At 43.4% G+C, this 25,145-nt stretch overlaps 1 protein-coding gene across 6 annotated transcripts in view; it reads left to right on the forward strand.

Moving 5' to 3' along the window:
• Positions 1-25,145, forward strand: part of NAV2 (neuron navigator 2) — a 372,791-nt gene that overhangs the window by 129,865 nt on the left and 217,781 nt on the right. For all 6 annotated transcript variants that reach the window (XM_045557674.1, XM_045557675.1, XM_045557676.1 and 3 more), the window contains exon 4: positions 22,550-22,622. In XM_045557674.1, the coding sequence (XP_045413630.1) occupies positions 22,550-22,622 (73 nt within the window). The remainder of the gene's footprint in view (positions 1-22,549; positions 22,623-25,145) is intronic.

The following is a 25,145-nucleotide window of genomic DNA, read 5'->3' on the forward strand; positions in this document are numbered from 1 at the left end:
ATGTTTTGTCTGTTTAACGTTGCCATGACAACCTAGGGGCATCTCTTTGGCTTTCAAGTGGTGTGTTCAGCGGAGTTATGTATTAGTTTGGAAGGAAAAACATTGCCTGGAGCTCAGCCAGCAGTGCCGGGGCAGCCACTGCTTAGCTCCTTTAACTCACTGCACGCTCAGACTCTGGAGGCATTGGCTCACTTTGGAGCCTGGGAATAGCCAGCCCCAGGGGGTGATTTTCTTTTTTAATCATTATTATTTTAAGCAGCCTGGCTTTCTGTTGTTGATGAGGGGAGGCACAAAGTTAGCCAGGCCTGCTGGTCTTTTCAGCAAAAAGCCCCAGCCTGCCTTCCCCTCCAGCCTGGGTCTGTCCCCTGCCGCCTCCTGGGCTGTTCCGGGAGTGCTCCTGCCCTCCCCGCCCTTCCTCCCCTCGGGCATCTGCACTGAGGGCCAGGCCTCAGCACCTTCTCTGCTCTTCTGCGGACTGGAGCTAATTATTTGACCTTTTGAAGCCTCAGGTTTCCTGTTCTACAAAGCAGGATTGATAATAATACATACCTAATGAAGTTTTTGTGAAGACTAATGAGGCAATGAAAATGGTAATAATGGATAATAATAATTAAAGTGATAAAATATAATCAAAGTTTATAGAGTGTTTGCCTTGTGCCAGGTGCGTTCTGAGTGCTTTACAAATGCAGTGTTTTCTCTGAGTTCTTCCTCCCAACAGCCCTTTGAGGCAGGTGAGAGTATTATCCCATTCTCCTGGGTAGAACGATCAACACTCGATAAATGGCAATTTCTGTGATGATGGCAATTTGTTTTAGTGGTCGTTCATATTTTGGGGGTTATGGAACCCTTTGGAAAATCTGAGAAAAGCTACCAGCTCTCATCCCCAAATTGCACATATACCAGAACTTTGCATGCGGCCTGAGCAGGTCATGGGCTCAGAGACCCCAGGTTCAGTCCCCCTGTTGTGCAGGGCACAGCTCTCCCCACCCTGTCCTTCAGGGAGCTCTGTGGAAAGTGCTAGCACCTAAGTTCCCAAGACAGTAGGAGTCTGCACTTAGACACAGAGAAGGGCAGAGCAATGGTTTTCAAACTTCCATTCCATAAGCAGAACCCCCCTTTTTTCCCAAATGAAACCCTATGTGGAACCCTACACGTGAAAGCGATCAGAACTGAGTTGGTGCTATAAGCAGGGATAGGTAGCCACGCAGGGCCACCTTAGCCACCGCCTGCAGAAGGCCAGTGCCTGGGGAGACACAGTGGGACACAGCCTAGGAGGAAGTGTGGCAGTGCCAGGCCCCAGCTCTCTGCTGTCCCCAGCCCTCCTTTCTCTGGTCCTCCTCAGTCTCATCTCCTCTGTGGAAAGAGGCTGGGAGGCATCAGAGCTGAGAGCATGGGCTCCCAGGGCTGACTGCTTGTGACCCAGGGCATGCCCCTTAGGCTCCGGGAACCGGTTCCTATAACAGGGGTAGTGACAGTACCTGCCTCACAGGGTTGTTGCAAGGCTTCCATGAGAGGATCTGCATGAAGTGCGGGCACACTGCTGTGCACAGAGCAATGCGTGGTAGGTGGTTCTTATTATAACGGTGATTTCTCAGGACACTTAAGGATTTTTAAAGAAACAGATGTGCCTCCATTGTGGCTGGCCCCACCTTTGGGCGGGGGCTTGTTAGACAGTGGAGGCATGAGTTTATTTGTGTACCTACATCTCTCTGAACGTTAGTACTAGGCCCAAAGAAAACGCCTAAGAGATCTGGCACAAAGCAGCGTGGTCCATTGATCTTTGCTCAGTCCCATTTTAGCAACGTGGCCCTGGATAATCCACTTGGCCTCAGCACTTCATGTCCTCCCCTGGGAAACATGGAAGAGAAGAATGTTGCACATAGCTGTCGTGAGACTTCAGTGAGAAAGCAGTATTTACTGAGCACTCACTAAGTATCTATGTCCTGAGAGCCGACCTAATTATTATGGTTACTCCTCAAAACAGCTGTGTGCTGTGGGTGCAACTATTATCTCTATTTTGCACAGGGGGACTGAGGATTTTACAGGTTGTTTTGGGTCCCAGCTTGTTTACATAGGAGGAGGCAGGGTTGGAGCTCCAATCCAGGTCTGTCTAGTTTCAGAGACTGTGGAGTTCACCCCATGGCAGAGAGTAATATTTGTTTATTATAAAGAGTAGGTCATTAAATATAAAATGTCTGATTTTGAATCAAAAGTTTAGTTTATTGGGCCAGGCGTGGTGACTCATGCCTGTAATCCTAGCGCTCTGGGAGGCCGAGGTAGGAGGATTGCTTGAGCTTAGGAGTTCGAGACCAGCCTGAGCAAGAGTGAGACCCTGTCTCTTCTAAAAATAGAAAAATTAGCTGGGCATTGTGGAGTGCACCTGTAGTCTCAGCTACTTAGGAGTTTGAGGCAAAAGGATCACTTGAGCCCAGGAGTTTGAGGTTGCAGTGAGCTATGATGATGCTACTACACTCTAATCCGGTCAACAGAGCAAGACTCTGTCTCAACAAAATAAAAATAAAAAAAGTTTATTGCACCTGTAGTCCCAGCTATTTAGGAGTTTGAGGCAAAAGGATCACTTGAGCCCAGGAGTTTGAGGTTGCATTGAGCTATGATGATGCCACTACACTTTAACCCGGGCAACAGAGCAAGACTCTGTTTCAAAAAAATAAAAATAAAGAAGTTTATTATATCTCCAACAAGAAGCAGTACAATTAATCAAAGTATGTGCCTGAACTATTGACACAATTTTGCCATCTTAACAGTAGCTTGTTTATGCTAGCATCGAAGAAGCTTGGAGAGCAAGTGGCCAGGAAATTGCGAAAGGCATTTTCCACAGCTTGTTGAGAATAGAATATTTTTCCTTGCAAGAAGTGGTCCAAAGCCTGGAAGAAGAAGTGGTAGTCAGTTGGTGCAAGGTCTGGTGAATATGGTAGATGATAGAGAGTTTCCAAGTCCAGCCTCTGTAGTTTGAGCAGCGTTGTTTGTGCAACATGTGGTCTTGCAAGAGGATTGGCCTGTCTCTATTGACCAATCTCGGCTGCTTAGTCCCAAGCATCCTCATCATTTCCTTCAATTGGTTGCAGGAGACATCTGCTGTAATCGATTGACCAGGTTTCATGAAGTGGATAATACCAGCACTGGACCACCAAACAGACACCATTAGCTTTTTTTGATGAATGTTAGGTTTTGGACTGTGTTTTGGCACTTCATCTTTATCCAATCATTTTGCCAAACACTTAGGATTGTCAAAAAGAATCAGTTTTTTCATCACACATAACAATGCGGTGTAGAAATGGTTCACCTTTATGTCATGACAGCAAAGAAAGACAAGCTTCAAGACGATTTCTCTTCTGACCCTCGTTCAATTGACGTGGAACCCATCTATCCAGCTTCTTTACCTTGCTGATTTATTTCAAATGTTCCAATATTATTGGAATAGTAACGTCAAACCTTGCTGCTAATTCACGTGTAGGTTGAGATGGATTCGCTTCTATTACAGCTTTCAGTTCATCATTATCCACCTTGGTCTCAGATCTCCCACATAGCTCATTTTCAAGATTAAAATCACCAGAATGGAACTTCTCAAACCATTGATGTATTGTGTGTTCAGTAGACACATCCTTCCCAAACACTTTGTTGATATTTCGAGCTATTTGCGCTGCATTGGTTCCATGATAGAACTCATATTTGAAAATAACACGCATCTTTGACTTATCCAAGGTTTCACAAAAATTGCTCTAAGAAAAAATTTGACAGACAATTACAGGCCAACCTGTGCATATGAAGGGATAAGGGTGCACCTTCATAATGAAAATAAAAAGTGTCAAAATGAAATGTCACATATCAACTGTCAAACTTAGTACCTAAGGAAATTGGACATTTTATACTTAATAACCTAATACATACACATAATAAAAATAGTGTCTACCTCATCAACTTCTGTCCTCCTTGTTTTTCGTCTGTGGATACAGCAGAACCATTTAGGCTTAGCTGAGAGTTAGCAGGAAGGAAGGAGACTGAATATTTCCGGAAAGGGCCTGAGTTGACCTGTTGATAGGAATGCAAAAGCTGAAATCGGGGCAGGTGGCCCCTAGTGAAAGGGGACCCCTGAGATGGCCTGGAAGAGCCCTGGCGCCAGGTACCTCCTGCCGCGCTCTCCACAGAGCTTCCTGGGCCGGGACAAGGCCATCTGCAGTGGGATCAGGTTTCTAGGCCCAGTGACCTTGAGCCTTCCCAACAGCTGCCAGAAAGCCAGCCACATGCCTGGGGAGTGTCTGAGATCCTTGGGCAGCTGAGTTGCCTCTTCCCTGGGCCCCAGGCCTATTTTTACACAGCCCTAAGAGTGCACACATGTTGCAGAACCAAGAAGGAATGAAGAAAAGTCCACAGGCTACTTAGAATTTAAAGCAAAATGGAAAGAATCCAGGGCCAAGATCAACAAGAAACACCCTAGGTGGCACATCCACTGTCACTCTTATGCTTGGGACATGGTTCCTCCTTTTTCAAAGACAGCGTCAGCCTCCACATCCATCTCTCCTCTTCATTCACGCCTCTATTTAAAACTGTCACCGTCTCCTCATTTCTCTCTCCATTCTCTTGAGCACAGAATAGAAGGTTCTTGAAGATCTGGTTTCCATCCTGTCCTGCCACTCAGACACTATGCCCCAGCCACACTGGATGCCGTGTGGTGCACCAGGGAGGCCACGGACGCTCATGCCTTTGTATGATACTTCACTTGGCTGTCCAGTCGGCCAAGAGTGACCTTCTTCTTGCCCCCTCCTGGGCAGTGTGACCTTTAATCCTCAGGTCAATTGTTTCTTCAAGGAGTTGACATAATTGGGTGCCTGTCATCTTTTGTGTCCTCAACTGTCCTGTGCCTGCCTGTAGCACAACACACTTTCTCATGGTTGCCTGTTTACTCATCTTCTTGAAGGAGATACCGTCTGTCTCTTGAATATCCCAAGCACCTACCATTTAGGTGACTGGCGTGTGGTCAGTATTTAGTAAATGTGGGTTGGATGGATGGACAGATGGAATGACCAAGGAGGAACCTGGCCTGAATGTGTTTGTGTGACCAGAGGACTGTGACGTCTCGTTGTTCCGATTTCATTATCTGCTCCTGCGCGGTGATTGGAACACTGGGTATTAATGTGGATGTTCTTTATGGGATTTAAGAAGTAGATATTTAACACTGTTGTAGAAGTGTTATTTTTTTGTCTTTTAATTCTTTGCTTCCTTGATTTATCCAGAGGGCCCAAATAGGAAATTCCTAATTACTCTCAGGGATTGTGGTTAATTTTTAGCTTGAATTCTTTCACGTTGCTTCAGGTAAGCATATTTAGGCATCCTCATGACTACCAGAGATTATTGGTGATAATAAAAATGATAATAATAAGGTGCTGTTCTAAGTGCCTTACATGGTTTAACTCATTTTATTCTCATAATAGTCCTATAGATTGAGAAATATATTTTGTTCATTCCACTAAAAAGAATGGAGAACTGAGCCCCTGGTGCCATTTGGTGTGCTCTGCCGGGGGCCAGCTGTGGGGCACAATAAGAAACCTCTTATCCCTTCCCTTCACACTGTAGAGTCAGTCTCGCTCCCTGACTTTTATATAACCATGCACAGCAGACACTTATGGTAGGCACTGTTTTAGATATTTTGTCTATATTGACTGATTTTATCCTCATAAAACCTTAGGAGAGCAGATATCATTATTATTTCCATTTTATAGATGAGGAAACTGAGGCACAGAGTGGTTGAGTAACTTGACCAAGGTCACACAGCTAATACGTGGCAAGCTGGGGTTTGCACGCTGGGGTTTGCACGCCGGGAACCTGGCTCCAGAGTCCATTCCCTTAACCGTTATGCTGTTCTACATACAAGAAAATGATTTGAGGAAGAAAAGACTGACCATGACATAGAGGTACAAAAATTACGTTTGTAATTTTCTCTGACTCTTTTTTCTCATCTGAAAGAGGTGGATAATGATGGAAGCTGCCTTCTCCGGTTATTGTGAGGGGTGAATGAGGGATGGTTACGGCAGCAATAGGAAGCTAACAGACTCTGAGGTTCAAGCAAAGTAACTCTTGCTGAATCAGACAGTAAGCTGTTTGGGTTTTATATTAATAGCAGAGGCTCATTTTGCTGTAAATATGGGCCCCTTGGGTTTCTGAGTTTACCGGAAGGTGCCTCCATTAGAATAATTCAGAATGGAGCTTTCCACATCTGTACATCCAAAGCAGATGGTTGTAGGGAAGCGTGTTGAAGACAGAGACCCACAGTTCGTTTCCAGGTCTGTGTCCACACTGTGGGCGGCTGAGCTGTCAATGGGAGGGACACGTGCATTTCATCTAAGTAAGCAGAAGTGAATGCTGGATCCTCTGGACTCTTGGTGCCACTCACGAGTAGGTATTATATCCCCCAAGTAATGTATCTTTATCTTATAATTAATATAACATATAAGCAAATTTTATGATAGACTTATCAGATTTTATATCCTATTTAATGACATCAAAGTTTTGTAATATGAATAGTGTGATTTTTTAAAATCTTTTTCAGTTAAATGAACATCTCCATATTCTCAGCACCTGGCATAGGGCTAGGAATGTTGGAAGGGCTCAGCTAACGTTTCTCAGATGAAAGAGCTAAACAATAAATGGGCCAATCATCCAGGACTTTCCCAGAGAGTAGAGTGATGTTTCACGTCAAATTTTAAGATGTTGAGTATACTATGTACTTTTAAGTGCTTTCAAGAAATTTGTGTAGTCCTAAGCCAAGAAATTCTCTCAAACTCAACATCTTCTCTCACAATTTTATATTTTTAACTTTATAAAAAGGTGTGTTAAAAGACACCAAAATAACTGCTCATTTTTTATTAATAAGGAAAATAGTGTTTGCTTTGGCAAAACTTCCTATAGCAAGTGCTTCTCGAGCTTGAACGTGCGTGCGAAGCACCTGGAATGCTTATTAGAACACATTGCTGGGCTCCAACCCCAGAGTTTCCGATTCAGTAGGTCTGGGGAGGAGCTGAAGAATTTGCATTTTTGACAAGCTCCAGATGATGACGATGTTGCTGGTCTGGTGACCACACTTTGCCAAGTGTGGCACATTGTCTTCACGTCAAATAGAAAAGCCTTTTTGGGAGGTTAGGACTGTGCATGCAAGACATACACTTAAGCATGTATCAGTTTGTAAAGTCGCTTCTAGTTTTAAAAATTAATTCTAAAGGATGTATTTAAATTTGACAAAAATATTTTGAGTGAATCCATTTGCTTTTTTGAAAAGGTTAGGATGCTTTAGATTTTCTTTTGTCTGGGGACTATTGCATGTTCTAAATCCATAGGGTCTGAATTGTGCGTGTGACCATGGTCTGGTGGGAGTTTGAAGTGCCTTCGACACTCCTTGCAGCTCACTTAACCTCTGTGATTCTTGGTTTTCTCCACTGAAATTTGGGGCTGATAATCCTTTAGCACATTGTGCTGTACTGTGGATTCCCACCAGACATTAACTTCTTTGTGGGCAGGGGTCACCTCTGTCCATCTGCCCACGCTGCCTTAGCTCCTGGTAGATACTCTGTGGATATTTAATTAAGAAATTCCGATCACACCTACATTGGGACTGAGACATTGTGAGTGGCAATATGGTGCTCAATAAGGTTAAAGAACTTAGCAAATGTGAGGGTGACCCAGGCCGAGGAGTGGGGGGAGGAAAGTATAGCTACAGATCTCGAGCTGAAAGAGAAATCTGATGGTGATTTATAACCGTGTAGATTGTGGCTTATATAAAAGCCATCTGGGCCTCATGCTTGGATCCATCTCCCTGCATATGTCTTCATGGAATTCTTACATTTCAGTCTAGCATCAAAGGAGTATTTTTTTTTTTTTGTATGTGTGTGTCTGTTTTGTTTTTTAAAAAATTTCTTTCCATGATATAGAACTTGGCAAGGAATTCCTTTTTGCACTTTATAAGCCATGGTTAGCCTATGGCATCTGCATGTTGGGAATTGGTAGATGCATGCCAGGGTGCTAACTTAAGCAGAGGGTAGAGAATGGTGGCCAAATACCTAAGTGGAGGTTCCAGAAGACCTTTTAAAACAAAAATTGAGCAGAACAACAGTTAAATAAAGATCAGTATATGTCACAAAAATTGATCTTGCATGGATTGGCACTCCACAGGCAAAAGCTGTCTAAAACTAGGTAGCAGCTGCCTCCTTTAGGTAGCTGTGGGCTATTTGTCACAATCTCCACCATTCCCTGTTGCCTCACACCCAGCCTCTTTTACTCATTGGTTATCTGCCTACCCTCCTTGCACACATTTTATGTTTTTGACCTTTAAACTGTTGTATTTTTATAAGTATCATAAGCTTCCTTAGAAATCCTAAGAACTGGCATGTGGTAGTTTGAAAGATTCCTGGTTTGGGATCATTTTGATTTGGAAATAATGCCTATGAATGTTTACATTGATTTGAATTATTCCTGTTCCTGAAGATTTAAAATAGTATAGAAGAACTTTAACTTATTCTCCAATGAAGTCACTCCTCCCTCCGTGAAGTAGCCTTTGTCCTTTTGATGTAGAGATTGGATTTTATATGGATGAACTGGTTACTTGTAGCAGTAGCTTCCCGAAGGCAGAGGGCAGGGAAAATGGCCAAACAAGGTGGTCATGTTTTTCCTTCTCAGCTCTAGCAAAGCACTCGCTGTTTGGTTATTAACATCCAATGTTTATATGGGGCATCGCAGCTTATAGAACACTTCCCATCATATTCAAATTCTAACTCTGCCATTTAATAACTGTGATTAAGGAGGGCACTTAAACACTCTGTGCCTCTGTTTCCCCATCTGAAAAGTGATGTTACTAATATCTACCTTACTTAGTGGCAGGTAAAAATTAAAATTCACTGAAATAATGTACAGGAAGGAATTTAGCCCAGTGCTTTGTGTTTTCTAAGAGTGCAAATATTAGTTTCTTGAGAGGTCTCTCTAAGACCTTTAAGAAAGGGATAATCATCCCCATTTTACTGAAAGGATAATAAGGCTCAGGGTAAGTACCTTGCCTAAAGGTGGCCAGGGAGCCCTGGGAAATCCACAGTTCCCCATACTTTACCTCTGGTTATTAAATCCTTAATTCCCCTGCCCATCACTGAAATCTCCTCTTAGTAATAGCCCTAGTAATGAGAGGAGTTGACTTTTCCTATTTGAGTAGGTTTCATGGGTGAGAGGGCTTCCCACAATGGTGTGAACATGGTACCAGTCACAAAGAGTCAGATGAGGTGGCAGAATGTGTCCAGACTCTCATCTCTTTTGTATTTTCCCCTGAAGAAATACGAAGGCAAGAAGAAAAGGGCATGCATCCCTAGTTTCCACTCAAGGACTGCTAGTGCTAACCTTTCATTTAACGGGAGGTTTTGAGATGAGTCAACTTGGAATTGAAGCATTCCTCAGGCCTTGTTCTGCTTCTCTAAGGGGATCGTACAGAAGTGACCCTATTCAAAGCAAAAGGCTGCTAAGGATTAGCCTTGGGATGGGATGTTTCTTCTGATTTGATCTTTTCCTTTACATGCATTGCATAACCAGTCTCCTGAGACTCCTTTGAGAGAGTCTTGCGGGATTTGATTCTGAGTTTCAGAACTTACTGGTCACTTCCTTTATGAATGATTGTAAAGTGTTCCATTTTTATGGTCACCCAGCAATTTAATTTTAGCCTTTGGGGCAGGGGGTAGTGTCTTCTTGATACATTGATATGTAGGTGGAGCCATATGAAATGGCCAATATTTAACCATTTTTTGGCCTACAAAAATGGCAGTTTTATTTGATTCAACCAAATGCTTGACAAGGACATAAATAGTATCAGAGATTAGCATCATATGACAAGTTAAAAATTGTCACTGTTTCTTCACAAGTGCATTAGGTATCTTATAGCTATAGAAAGCTCAGGATATCCTGTAATAGAGACCCTCCTTGTCCAATTTGTTCTCCTCTTCCAGTGAACTTTGACCATGCCTCTGATATTCTGGGTATGGCAGTAATCAGAGTCAAGAATTATTTTAATTATCAATAATGTTCTTAATTATTCTTAATCTCATAATTTCTAATTGGGTGGCATGTGGCTGTTTGCCTTGATCACAGCTTTTAGAATTTGAAACTATTGGCCAAATCATTTCTTGGTGTAGAATATTTTGTGTGTTACTTGCAAAATTCTTCCAATTATATATTAATGATCACCAGTGGTCCATAATTCAGGTGTAACTCTTTAGCCATGCCTACAAACAGCTTGGCATATATAATAGTCACCCACTAGTTGCTAGCAGAATTTGAAATGGGAGTGGAAACAGAATGATAATTTTGGATTAGATTTCTTGTAGATATTAACACTATAGGGGGATATGTAGAGGCAGAGAATAATAGAACTGTCACCTTCATTTCTAGCCATCATCAGAGCAGGTGAGCAAAGTCTTGCAGGATTCTAGACTGACTATTAAAGCATTCAAAAGTATTTGCTTGGCTTTGTTTCCTGCTTGTGGCTGCTGCCAGTAGAGGTCTTGTGCTTAAGTACACACAACCCTTGGAATTGCAGGCTTGAAACCCATGATTGGCTGTTCATGAACAACCCGGAAGAACCCTAAGCTACAGATTGTGGCTGAGCCACAATGCTGAGTAGCACAGCTGGCGTGAGTGAACTCACGTAGCTAGTGAGTGAGTTTCACTCTTGGCCTTCCTGTGTAGATCATTCCATTACTGTGTTCCTTTATGTGTACTTGTTCTGTGGGTGAAATGACATGTGCTAGCGGTCTTGCCAAAATTGAGGATTTGCTGCACTCTAGGGACATATATATTCCTGAATATCAAGGATCTGCTGTCTTATTTAATTTTGCATTTATATTCTGCCTCTTGAAGGTTTTGTGGTGGCATGTGGGTTTAAACATGTAAATATGGCAACGATACAAAAAGAATCCAGACCTTTTTAAAAAAAGAGCATAGTGAGTCAGTGTCAGGCTTTTCAGAAGGTGAGTTGGTAAGTACACGTTGGCCCTTAACACATTGGTGACTGTATGTTCAGTGGAGTGATTTTTACTTAAAGTCAACTCGTGCCTAGGAGGCTGTCTGCTCCTTGCGGGAAGACTACACTGTCTTGTCTGCCTACATTTGCTGCCTATAGAACAGGACTGGGAAGAGAGTAGATGCTCAGTCAGTATTTTTCAAAGCATGAATAAGGGTGTCAGGTCCAGGTGGTTACACTGGGTGAGATTCCCCAACAAGTGTCCACAGTTCTACTCTTCCTCATTGGTTCAAGAGGCAGCCATGTGTCTAGTGGACTGGAAGTCAGGGCTTTCTTAAAGTGCGAGTAGGCATTTGTATCCTTTTCTGTGGGTAAAGTCAAAGTTTTCTGCAAAAAAAAAAAAACAAAACTATTTTGACTTTTTAAATAGATTTGATATATGTATACATTGTATAATGATTTCCACAAAGTAATTAACACATTCATCACCGCTCATGCTGTACCTTAGATCCCCAGAACATGTTCATCTTATAACTGAAAGTTTATACCAGGGGTGGGGAACCTGCGGCCTTACAGCCACATGTGGCCTTCTAGGTCCTTAAGTGTGGCCTTTTGACTAAATTCAAATTTTACAGAACAAATTCTTTTATTTTTATTAGTACAGTTTGTTCATCTTTTATGTTTTTATTTTATTGTTAACATGAACGTGTTTAAAATGCCAAAGAATAAAATAAATTCCAATGAAATAATCCTCCTAGATTGACTGGCACAATTAGAACATTAGTAAGCCATAAGGGCTAAATTGATGGCTGCTACACTCATGATTTGGTTTTAACTTCCCCCACCTGACTGGTGCCATTACCTTATGAGGCTGGTTGGTGGGAGTTTCTGAGGGTCAAGTACACCAGTCTGTTACCAGCTTTTGACAACCATGTGCTGTGTTTCTGTTTGAAGTGGAGTTTGTGAATACTTGCACAGCTCAACAGTATTTTTAATTCTGTCTGTTTCACAGCCCATCATGTCAAAGATGACCAAGAGAATGCTGAAGGAAGAAAACAGATTTTTTTAATGAGGATTGGGAATTGCAGTATTATCTTGTTTCTGCTAAAGATAAGAGGGTTTGCTTGCTTTGTGATACTGTAATATCAACATTAAAGAGATTCAGTGCTTATCAGCATTCTAACACTAATAAGGACCACAAATATTTTAAATTAGAGGGGGAGGTGTGAAAGGTTGTATTGCAGAAATTAAAGAGCAAAGGCAAAGACAAGTCTTTCAAGCAGCAATAAGACTTGGAAATAATGCCACTGAAGCAACTTATAAAGTAGTTTAAATACTAGGGAAAAAAGGGAAGCCATTCAGTGATGTAGAAATTGTGAAAAACTGCATTGTCAAAGTTGCAGTATGCTTAGACCCTGAAAACGTATCAAAGTACAAAGAACTGCCTCTTTCAAGGAAAACTATAACTGATCGATTGCATGAATTAGCCTTCAACTTAACAGAACAACTTTATGCAATACTTCAAAAGGAAAATATATATTATTTAATCACTTTGGATTAACCAACTGATACCGCTACTTTGTGCAGGTTTTATATTTCATTTGGGTCATAACAGGTATTCTTTGCTACGAAGAGTTATTCACTTTGGACACTCTTAGGAACAGAACACAAGGAATAGATATCTTCAACAACTTTCAAGGTAAATGTCATGCAGTTGGACTGAATTTGGTAAACTTAGTGAGTGTATGTACAGATGGTGCACTTCCATGACAGGAAAACAGGAAGGATTGATTGGACAAATAAAAGAAAATATTAAGAAATCCAAATGCTCTCATTCTGTTCATTGTATCTTGCATCAGCAAAATCTCTTCACTAAAGCTACTATTTTAAGTGACACAAGTTATGAGTATTGTTAACTATGCTCATGCAAATGCAACAAGGCATCCTCAGTTTTGTAAAATGCTAAAGTTGAAGGATGAGGTATTCAGTGTGGATTTGCTATATCATTCTAAAGTGCATTGGCTATTGCAGGGACAGGTGTTAGCCAATATTTTATCTCTGGGAGAACAGATAGTTAAATTTTATGAAGAGTATAATCAGCAATGTGAATTATTGAAAGAAGATTTCTGTAGGAATGCAGCATTTCTGTGTGATATCATGTCAAATCAAAATGACTTGAGTATTTTTTGAAAGGTAAAACTAAGTCTATGTATGATATGTGGCAAAAAATCCAAGCATTTCGAAAAAAGCTATCTTTTTTCAAAATGTATCTTCAAAAGGAAATTTTGGATGAACATTATCCCCACTTAGCAAAGGTCATTGATGAGCAGGATGATATATGCAAAAAATTTGAAAAATATTCAGATGTTATAGACCTATTAATTGGAGAATACAATGAAAAGGTCACTGACTTTGAGAATCATGGCGTCACATTCAAATTAGCTTTTCAGCCTTACCTAGTTGATATCACCAAAGCGCCTAAAAAAACTACAGATGGAATTGATTGAGCTCTCAGTAGGTGACATTTTAAAGTCATCATTTGATGCAAAGAAAGATCCAATTGAAATATGGAAAAAGGCAGTAGAATACCCACGCCTTCAGCAACATGCCCAAAAAATGCTTTCTTGCTTTTCAATCACTTTTTGCTGCCAATCTGCATTCTCCTACCTAACCCAAATCAAGATGCCCTTAAGGTCACAAATGGCTGATACCCATCTAGAGGATCAACTAAAACTGCAGACTTCCATGCCACAACCAAATATCCAAATGCTTTCCAACAAAAAGCAGACACTACAAAGCCATTAAAAGTTTAGTTAACTTGAAAATTAACAAATAGTTTTCATTTTTTAAAATTATTGAGTACATAGCAGTTAGATTTTTACAAAATTATATACATTTTTAAGTGTATCTAATTGATGTTTCTTGAATGTAACCTTATTTGTTTATAGCTAAATTACTGCAGCCTTCCAACATGAAGATTCCCCACCTCTGGTTTATGCCCTTTGACTACCATCTCCCTATTTCCTCCATCCTCTGATAACCACTATTCTACTTTCTGCTTCTATGAGTTCAACTTTTTTCAATTCCACATATAAGTGAGATCATGCAGTATTTGTCTTTCTGTACCTGGTATATTTCACTTAGCATAATGTCCTCCAGGTTCATCCATGTTGTTGCAAATGGCAAGATTTCCTTCTTTCTTAAGGCTGAATAATAGTCCATTATGTATGTATATGCATATATATATTTTTTCTTTATCCACTCATCCTTTAGTTGACACTTAAGTTGTTTCCATATCTTGCCTGTTGTGAATAATGCTGTTGTGAACTTGGGGGTACAGATATCTCTTTGAGATACTGATTTCCTTTCCTTTGGATATATACCCAGAAGTGGGGTTTGCTGAATCTTATGGTTGTTCCATTTTTAATTTTTTTAGGAACCTCCATACTATTTTTCCATAATAGACTATTGAGTCTCTTTAACCAAAACTATTTGCCCAGAAGGTCTTAGGGTTTCTCCTGTAACTTGATAGAGAAGACTTTGATCAGAAAGCTTTGTGGACAGATAGTGCTGATACCGGCAGCCTCAGCATGACTTCTGGTGACAAAAGCACCTCTCTGTAGAAAGGCTGTACTAGCTCTGTAACAAGTTTCAGAGTGTCTCACACTTCAAAGTGATCTTTCACTTTCAGGAAATGCCGCTGGTGTGTAAAATTCTGCCATTATGCAATTGTATGAAGAATGAGCCTTTTTAAAGCTCTGACTATATAAAGTTCCATGCCGTTGACACGTATCCACCCATCTGATCCTCTCAGTAACGCTATGAGATAGATATCAGCATTTCCGTGTTACAGGTGATGAATCTAGGCTTGAAGCAGTTAGTGATCTTCCTGGGGTCTTGGGGTAGTCTGTCAGGGAGCCAGAATCCAGGTGTGGAGGAGTCCGAAGTCCATATTCCTTCAACACATATTGTCACCTAGCAATCGTGGGAAGGGGTAATGTGGGAAGCCAGTGGCAGTCCCTCTGTCTTGGTGTGAATTAGTTTATCAGCATCTTTGCAAGAGAGGGGTTGGTGAGAGGCAGGCCTGACATCAGGTTATGGAGGGGGCCTAGATTCCTGGATAGCTGAGCTTGAGAGGAAAAGCTCAGAGGAGGAAATGGAAAGCAAATAAGCTTGTCTAATTCTCTGTTTTGCCAGGGGCCAACCCACGACACAGCTTTGGACTGTCATGTCCTTAGAGCTATTGCCCAGGGACATTCACACCACAAATTACAACACAGTAACAAAAACTACCAGTTATTGGGCACTTAGTAAACACCACCCATATATCCTCTTACCTAATGACAGCCACCACCCTGTTAGGTAGGTTATAATGCCCATTTGACATATCAGGCCGCTGGGGGAACTTGCTGAAGGTCATAATTTCAGAATGGCAGAATCAGGTTTTGAACCCAGGTTTGTCTGAACTCAAAGCCTGTGTTATTTCTTCCAAATACCTCTCCTTAGCCCTAATCACTCCCCTTTTGTGTTTGTGTCCAGCTCCTAACATGAAGTCCTCGCCTTGGAATGATGATCTCTTTTGGAGTGGGAGGAAGTTAAGGAGTGTGCCTCTGAAATTGCAGCAGGAGAAATGATATTATATACAGGATGGGATACTGACTTAATAGGCACAGAGGTGTCCTTGGGCCTTTCTGACAACACTGATCATCAGTGGCATTTTCCCCTCATAGTGGCTGCCATCTCTAAGAGTTCAACTGGAAGGGTTTATCATGGAGTCTCCAGAGTAAGGACTGACTTCTAGAACTGTAGCTACAACTCCACTCCCAGATTTCTCTCTATTTCAAGGGAAAAATTGAGAAGTCAGAAAATAATAGGAAAATGAAATATTCTAGGCAGTTGGAAACAGTGGAAAAAGATAGTCACTGGAGGATTTTGAGAATCTTGATTTCAATTTTTTCTCCTCTAGAGATAATTTTTGGTGTCTACATGGACTTATCCATTTGCTGTAAATGCTGTGAAGCAGAGACTCCTATAAAGTGTTTAAAAAAGGAACTCTCGACTACATCTTGGAAAGCTGAAGCTATTATATAAATATTATAAATGGTATGGCGGATAACTTTGCTCAGTTAAAGGAAAGAGCGGGGCAAGGCAGCAAGCAGGAAGGGGAGCAGGCTGACACAGGGACTTCTAGGCCACATCCAGCCCGATTCCCACACTGTTAAGCTTTCCTGTTTCAGAGCCACTACAAGACCTTGAGCCAGCTTGCTGAACACTTTGATGCTTGAGTGGCCAAAGTAGACAGAGGGCATAGAGCTCCTCATGTGATCGGACAAAGTTGGCTTGGTACATCATCCAAGCAGGCAGCCGCCCAGGTGGCCTACAGAAGGGTGGACCCTGATGCTCCGAGTGTTCCCCCATCTAGGAGAATGTGAAGCACCACCATGCATTTCCTCATTTCTAGGGTCCCCTTCTAAAATTAGGGCCCGAGAGCTCAGCCCTGTGGAGTTGTGCATCTCCAGGACCATGCTGTGGTCCATGAGCTGTGTGATCGTATGAGGATGGTAGGCCCCAGCACTGATATAAATGGACAAAAAAAAAAAAAAACCAAGCTGGGCCAATAAGGCCACGGTCCCTAGGAATGTAGAGGAAAGAGACAGACAACACTGCAAGGCAGACATTTAGAAGGGCATGTCTCCAAAGTACATTTTGCTTTTTGGTTTGGTTTCATGGCTTTTTTCTTTTTTTTTTTTTATTATCTTTGGAAAGGGGCAGAAGAGCTGGTATCAGAAGCGCACAGAGACCTCTTAGATATGAAACAGACATGTCTAGTACATGTGACCACAGATGTTGACATCGCTTCCCATCCCTCCCCTTCTCTGCGTACAGCCGGGAGTCACTGGAGCCACACCTTGAGGCCACTGTTTGAGCCTCCCTAACACAGAACAGCCCATCCTCCAGCGTTCAGGCTGGAAGGGCTGGGCCGGGCTGCTGTGGCCATGGTAACAGGGCAGGTGAGGCACTGACAAGTTTTCCCAAGAAATGGAGGGACCCCTACCTTCTCTTCCTCCCTAGGGCAACTCCTTCATGTGGCTGCCCGGCCCTGTGTGGCCCCCTCTGCGCGCGCCCCCCCCCCCACCTTGCCTACTGTGCTCCGGCCATTTTGACTTTCTTGGGCTCCCAGAATGTGGTGGGCTGCATCCTGCGTTGAGGCTTTTGGCATTAGGTTCCCTGGGCTTGGTAGGATCTTCTTCTCCCCACTGTTGGTGCCTGGCTGACTGGTTAGGTCTCAGCACTAATTTCCCGTCATTCCCTTAGTCAAGGAATATTCTTGTGTACTTATGATGTGCTGCACCCCATTCAAGGTGATTGGGGCTACATCAGTGAACAAAACAGACAAAAAGCCCTATCTGTGGACTTACACGCTGTCACTTCCTTAAGAAATTCTTGCCTGACCACGCCCCCCCCGCCCCCCCATTAGGTCTTCCTTCCTGTATACACTTTTCCAACATTCTCTTCTCTTCCATAGCAACCATGACAGCTTGTCGGCATGTACTGATTTGTGCATTATTTATTTCATGCTGGTTCCCCTGCATTAGACTGTAGGTTCTACAAGGTCAGGGACTATGTCTGTTTTATTCACCCCCTATACACTCAGCACCAGCAAACTGCCTGACACCCAGCAGGTGCCCAGCAAATATGGGCAAAGGAATAGATAAATGAATGAATGCCAATTATTTTTGATGGCAAGCAGCAATATCAGATGTGAGGATCGTATACCCTTCTGGAAGGAAGTTGTTTAAGCTGATGTATGTGTTCTGGGAAGAAGCTACGCTGTGCTGTCAAAGTCACCAGAACTTGCGAGCTCTCACTTAGCCTTGTCTGGGATCTGGGGCTCCCAATGCCTTTAGGCATTTCATGATTTACAAAATTGATTGTGACCATGCCTGACTTCAGTGCAACAGCTGTTTGCCTCTCCTCCCAGACTGGAGATCACCTGGTGGTGAACTGTGAACTCATGAAAACTAGTGCTCCGTTTACTTGGTATGCCCGGAACATCACCTTCCCCTGGGCGGTGGTGGTGCCCATAGAGATGGGCTTCGTTTGCATTAATCATTTTCATGCGCTTTGCACTCAGCTACGCTGGTATTCAGAGAAAAATGCTACCATGACAACTGCCACAACAGATGGTATTTGATCAGTCTCTAAGCTACCGAGGAGATATACAGCAGTGCTTCCGAGGTTTGCATATTTTACGTTATCATGAGACCCAGTCCAACCTTAATCATGATTAAAATGTGAAGCTTTCCGTTCGCTTCCTGTCACCGGTTACTCTTTCCAGTTGTTTGGCATTTGTTTTGATTTTCCTAGCTCTCCGGCTGTCCCAGGTGGGGATGTACTTCTGGATGTGAGAGACAAAGGTGGAAGTTGCCCTGCAAGTCTGAACTCCAGAGACTTTTGAGAAACTGTTCAATTTTGGGATAAAGGTCCTGGCTGAGACCAGCAGAAAGGCTTAATTGCAGCCTCGCTGTCTTGGATGTTCATGGAGGGCACAAGGTTGAGGCCACATTTGGCCCCAAACAAAGGCAATTCTGGAGAAGCGTATCCTGATCTTGGTCTGCCCCTTTTCTCTTCTCCCCTCTCTGCTCCTGGGGTCTCCAAGCCACACAGTAGGTGGTCCCTCCCTGGGCCTCCCACCCCAGCTAATGCTACAGACTCCAGCAACTTGATCCCGGCACCCTCGGACCCATTTCTATGGCAGCAACTGTAACAGTCTTCTTCCAGTCCCCAGCCCCCTTCAGCAACAATGGAATGTCAGACTTCACACAGATTTTTTCAGCTAATTTTGGAAAGTAGTTTATATTGGCCGCTACGTGTTAATGAGCAACTTTGATGGTATTTACATATTTTGCTGGTTAAGAGTGTTCTCCCTCACCTCTGCCTCCCAGCTTTGAGTGGATCCTCATCTCACGCTGCATGTCTGGATCACACATGAGCCTTGGAGGAGATGAGCAGGAGGACATCCTTGTGCTGTCATGAGTACTAGGTGCCGCTGGGGCCGTTCCCCTGTCGGGATGTGGAGGGAGTTTGCAGTTTCTATAGTCCACGAGGATGGAGTGTTTACTTGTACCGCATTTGGAAGAGAACCTTAAGGTGAATTTTAATCACAAGATGCCCGGATCAAAGAAACAGTCTCCCCTTCTGATCTCCTTCCAAATGAAGCCGGGAGCTTGGAGTCCACATCTGACCCTATTCTGCTTCCAGCCCCACATGATTCCCGGGGTGCAGATGAAAGGGCATGGGTCTCAGTCGCCTTGTCAGGAGTGATTTTTAACCTTAATGGAACATTATTAAAGAGTGGATTTGAGACTTAAGGAATGCTTTTTGAACTCCTTCTGTGAACAGAGAATTCACCATAGAGGGGGAAAATTCAAGGCACTTGATGGGCTTACAAATGATCTTTTAAATGATGACTGAGTTCTTATTTTTACTTTTAACATTTTCTGGGAGGGCAATCCAACCATCTGGATCTCACTCCCTGTATTTCATCTCTTCCTTAGAAGAAAACATGCTTGGTGCCCTCGGCCTCCACTGCTCACCTGAAGAAGGAAGAGCCCAGTGCTAGCCTTGCTTGTATGCTCTGACTCTTCCTGGAATGGGTGGGAATCAGGGTGTGTGTCAAATGGCAATGGGGGCCCTAGAAAGGAGGAGTATGTAAATACAAGCCTCTGTGACAGGGAGGAGGACCTTTTGGGCTCCCCGCCATACCCCCCAGCTCTGCTATTGCCATTGGCTTGTATAATCTGGGTCAAAAATCTGATCTCCTTACCTCACTTTCTCCATCATGTGATAATTGCTAAAACCAACACCATCAAAGGAACAGAGTGCTTTAGGAACACAGAGCAGACATCTACACAAGTTTGTTGATTGAATGAATGATTAAAAGAATCATATAACTCAGGGCTTCTCAACCTTGGCACTATCAACATTATGGATTGGGTAATTCTTTGTTGTGATGGGCTGTCCTGTGCATCGTAGGATGTTCAGCCTCCTCTTGGCCTCTACCCCTTGTATGTTAGTAGCACCCCCCTGCTCCTGTTGTGACAGCCCAAAATGTTACCAGACATTGACAAGTCATTCCCTCACCTCCATCCCTCCTCCCTACCCAGTGGAGAACTCTTGATCTCAATTATGAAATTCTATGAATATATGATAAGATATTTTAAAAAATTAACAAAGGAAAACGTATTTGGGTGACTGACTTATAATTATCCATCCTTTGACTAGAACTTGACATGAAAAGAAAGCTCAGCCGATGGCTGAAGTGAAATGTGCCAAGGCTAGCCTTGTAAGAAGATACTACCCTGTACTTTAAATTGTGCTGTATGCATTGAATGCTCCATAAATACGACAGATGTACTGTATGCTCCTTGGAAGGCAAGTTTTGTAGAAATACAGGTTGTAGTAGAGCAGTGCTTTTCTTGAACATGTTGGTGGGCAGCTTTTTTTTCCTTCAGTGCCACACTGCTGGATTATTGCTGAAAAAACTTAACCTACCCACATCAGCCCACCTACACAACACTTCCCAGGGTGAATATCAAGTGTACTATTTTTGATTTTGCAACAACAGAGATTCAGGATTGTCAACTTTTTCTTTTTCTCATTTTCCATGGGGACATAATTGCCAAAGCCTCACTTATCAGCCGTGTGTAACATATTACGTTAAAGAAGTAGGATAGGATTGTAGGATTATGGGAAAAGATGAGCAGTAGAAGAGGAATTTTCTAATTTTATCATGATTTAAATACTAGTGTCTCTTTTCTGGGGGCAACATGTCCTTTTGAATGATTTCTGTGTACAACAGTAGAAATAAGGACTAATAGACTGATAATTAACATTTTTTCTCAAAAGCAGAGTTTCGGTGTGTGATAAAATAACATTTAGAGATATAAATTGTATTACGCTTGCAAATGGAAGCAGACTGCTCTAAAACACCATCCACAGGCTACTCGCAGCCATTCACTTCTTTTCTTCCTCCTCCCCGCTTCCCTTCAAGGTGACAGTACCTTGTTGTCACTGTCAGTCATCCCTGGGGCTAGCTAGACAGAGGAAAGGAGAGATTAAAAGCAGTCTCACCCTTCCTCTGTCTATATAAGGAGTGATTTTTTGCGACGGTGGCAGGCATAACCCGAAGCATCAGCATTTATTTAGTTTGCAGGAAATTGTATCTGCCCCTTTTTTTAGAGATGAGACAATGTCTCCCAGATGGAGGACCCTTGAAGGTGGGCTAGAGGTTGGGAAGGACATGGGAACCTGTGATAAAAAGGCAAGGATGGAGTAAATTCAAGCTCAGTGTTGGGTAGATTCTATAATGTGGGTACAGTTTTATTCAGGTATCCCATAGATTAATTTAAAGCCTTTGGAAAATGTGAAGACCAGGAATAGAGGAGGAAAATATTGGACATCCGTGGGAAGGTGGACACAAACTTCAGGAAGACTGCTCTGGAGCTAGATTCTGCTTAAATTAGAGCTCTTAAAATATAGATGCTGCACACTCTCTGTGGCCGTGAAGGAACATCAGGAAATTGCATGGGGATGGAGAATGGTCACATGTATACTCTGAAAGCCAATCATTTATTAGTTTAAAATAAACTCCATGGGTTGAATACTGGTTTGAGTTCATAAGAACGTTGATGGAGCCTGGGAAGTTGTGGGGTAGGTGGTTGAGAAAGGGAACAAGTGAGGTCCCCAGTGTGAAATGCAAATTGTGTGAAATTCAAAGATCCTTGTGCCAAGTCAAAAGCAATTTCTTTTACTTACAGTCACCATTGACATTAATAAGGCCAGAACATTTTCCTTTAAACCAAAAAATAATTTGCCCTGACAACTGAAGTCAAATTAGGCCCTTGGGAATGACCTAATTATTCTTTCACGAGGGCTGGACATCGGCTTGTCCTTGGCCATGGCATTAGCCCTGGCAAACGTGGGGAGCCTCCCAGGCTCTGGCTGGTGGTTCTGTTCTTGCCACCAGAGAGCACAAAAGACAGAGAGGTTCAGGAGGTTGCAGCCCTCCCTGGTCATCTGCAATGCCTGCCATCCTGAGAATTTTGTGAGTAAACATTTCCCAAATTCCTGCTAAAACTTCCATCCACTGTTTGTGCATTTGCCTGCCTGCCTCTTTGGTGGCTGGAAATTTCTCCCAGCTGCTGGTAGATGGGTGGGTCCACTAACCTCGTCCCCATCTCCATTTTTCTGGCAGCTGCTCAAGTTTTCAGAGGTACTGGTGACAGTGATCAAGATGAGAGCTCCAATTCCACTCTGGTTATTTTTGGCCGCTGTGAGCAATCCAAGGCCTCAACTCTTGGCACTGTGTGGTTGGGCTGTTAGGTAACCTTTTCCTGTGCAAGTACAGACAAAGCAGAGTCCCAACCTCTGCTGGGCCATCCATCCACTGGCCGTTTTTACAGTATTGTTGCTAATAAGACGTGGTTCTCGAGCAGGCCAAATATTTATTAAGTGTATTTTGTTTTTTTTTTTTCCCCCCCATAGATTGAAAACATAGATGCCTGCTTGAATTTCCTGGCAGCTAAGGGAATAAACATCCAAGGGCTGTCTGCAGAAGGTGAGTCAAGCTGCTTTTCATCATTACAAATACCCACCTGTTACTTATTGATGATATTAATACCATTAAGACAAGGGATGCTGGTTGGCTCTTCTGGTTGTTTTCCCATAGACAGCTCCGTGCTTGCCTAGACTTGAGGATGCCAACTTTCTCACACCCCAAGGAATCACTCCAAGAATGCAGATGCAACCATACCAGCCACGTCTGCAAGACACTGCGGGGGTAGTGAGTGGGGAGCTGCTCCTATTTGAGAAGGCCTTGCTTAAACCATGCTGATTTGATTCACCTGTCTGGGGATTCGGTTCATTATCAAGGCAGGCCTTCTCTGTGGGAGAGGGAATACTTAACCACAGAATATATTTGAGCCGCGCAGCTCCCAGGGAAAAATGCTTAATTCTTTCTTATCTCTTTTATTAGATGAAGCAGCACTTTTTCTTGCTCTTAAAGAAAAAAAAAAAAAGAAATAAAAGCATGTGATTTATTAATGCAATGCTACATATTTACACCCCGATTAGTTTTTAATTAACTTAAATTTGGCAGCTAATTAGCACATTAGCATTGCTGGTGTTTCGCTGTTATGTTAGGTATTGGTCTAGAGATGGCTGGTCCGAATTCCCAGCCTCCTCAGGCAACAGCTCAGCCTGGAAACCTTCACTCTCTCTCCAGCTTGTAAATACGAGCAGCTGCCAGCTCAAAGCTGCCATAGGCCCAGGCAACCTCCCAAGCTCATTAGGCTGCACCTGCCTCCAGTTTTCCCAGAACAGGTAACGCAGTTTGGGCTTCAAGTGATAGCATCTTCCCTCAGCAAGTTTGCTTTTCGAAAGGATGCCTGCTAGCGTGGACTCGGGCAGTGAGGGTGGGGTGGCGGGGAGCAGTGAGGAAGAGAGCAGCCGGGCGGATCAGGTGAGTCTGCAGGCGTGATGGGTGCCACGGTGGGACTGCTCCTTGACTTTGCTCTGCTGCATGGCCAAAGCTTGGTCGTCCTGGCTGCACTTCTGAGCTGTAGTTGTGGGGGGCGGTATAAAGGGCCACTATTAGCACCTCGTGGGTGTGCCGTGTCTCTGGGTGGGACTGTCAGAATTCGGTCATCGGGAACTGGAACTTGCTGGGCCCATTCCCGCTCAGGCATGGGCACACTACCTGGCTTCCAGAGGTCTCAGAAGCAGCTGTAGTGTGGTCACCCCTAATCCCAGAGGATTCCCCTTCCCTGGGGAAGAGATCAGGGCTGGCTGACATGTGGAATACACGTTGCTGGTGGTAGGGAGATGCAAATTCCCACTCAGAGGACACGGTATTTCCTCCTGGCAGAGAGTGCTGGCAGTAGGTGGCAGGACATGCTCCCTCCTGGTTTCTGGGAGTGATCAGACCCCATGGACAGGCCTGTGCTCGGTCCCCCTCATCCCTGCAGAGCACCGACTGGGACTGTTACACAGCTGTGCTCAGCAGCAAGGCCTCTCGTGGATGCAGACCCTGCAGGTCTGCTGCATCCCACCTGGCCTGGAGGTGACCCGCAGCCACTCAGCCGTTGTCCTGCCTTCTGCCTCATTTGTTCCCTCATCTGCCCCATCCTCTCTGTGCCCTAAGGCATAGAGAATCTATGCAGTAAGTATATGTTGAATGAATAAATACCAACTGTGCTTTTAAGGATTTTTATCTTTTCAGCTCCAGTTCTCACACCTGAAGCTGGAATTTATAACAGCCTCAGTTTACAAATCAAGAAACTCTGTCTTAAAGAGGTTATGAGTGACATCCCCAAGGCATGTAGCTAGACATTGGCAGAGCCAGGATTTGAACCCAGGTCTGTGTGATTCCAGAGCTCGTGTTCATGGTGTGTTCTGGGGCAGCAGATGGATAAAATCTAGGCACGCCATGTAACAGTGAAAGAAATCCAGTTTAGAACTCTTGGTTACCTAGAACACTGTTTTGGAACATGTTGTGGCCCATGGAGGGATATCATGCAGAGAGACTGTCAGCCCTCTGCCCCTTCTTAATGTTGGGATGACCCTTGGAGTCTCTGAGCGTAGAATAGCACACTGTCACCAGTGTATCACGGTGTATCAAGACATTGGGGTATAACTATGAAGGGGTTTTATGGTCTTTCAATAACTGCCTTCTCAGTGCCGTGTTGAACCCATCTTTCCTGCTGGGTCGAGACTTACTTAACAACATCTTGGCCAGAATCCATAACTCTTCAGTCATGTTCAGTTATTGAAAGTTTTATGTCCATATTTATGATTCAGACTTGTTCATTTTAAAACCTCAATCTCAAACTCTACTCAAAGCTTTCTTTCCCCATTCCCTCCAGTGTAAGTGGTTTTAGGAGCTTGAAGGGAGAGGGGGGCATGACAGCTTGATGTTCTTCCCTTTCCCCTTCCTTGGTTCTTGGGCCTGATCCCGCAGGATTGGGCCAGCACAGAGAGGCAGAGTTCTGCTGCTGGTGAAGCTGCCATCCTCTTCTTGGGGAGACCGCCATTGCCGCTGTCCCAGCTGGTGGTCTCAGTGTGCCCTGCTGACCAGGACTTG

This window comes from Lemur catta, chromosome 7, assembly GCF_020740605.2.
Source record: "Lemur catta isolate mLemCat1 chromosome 7, mLemCat1.pri, whole genome shotgun sequence".
In the NCBI taxonomy this organism is placed as follows: Eukaryota; Metazoa; Chordata; class Mammalia; order Primates; family Lemuridae; genus Lemur; species Lemur catta.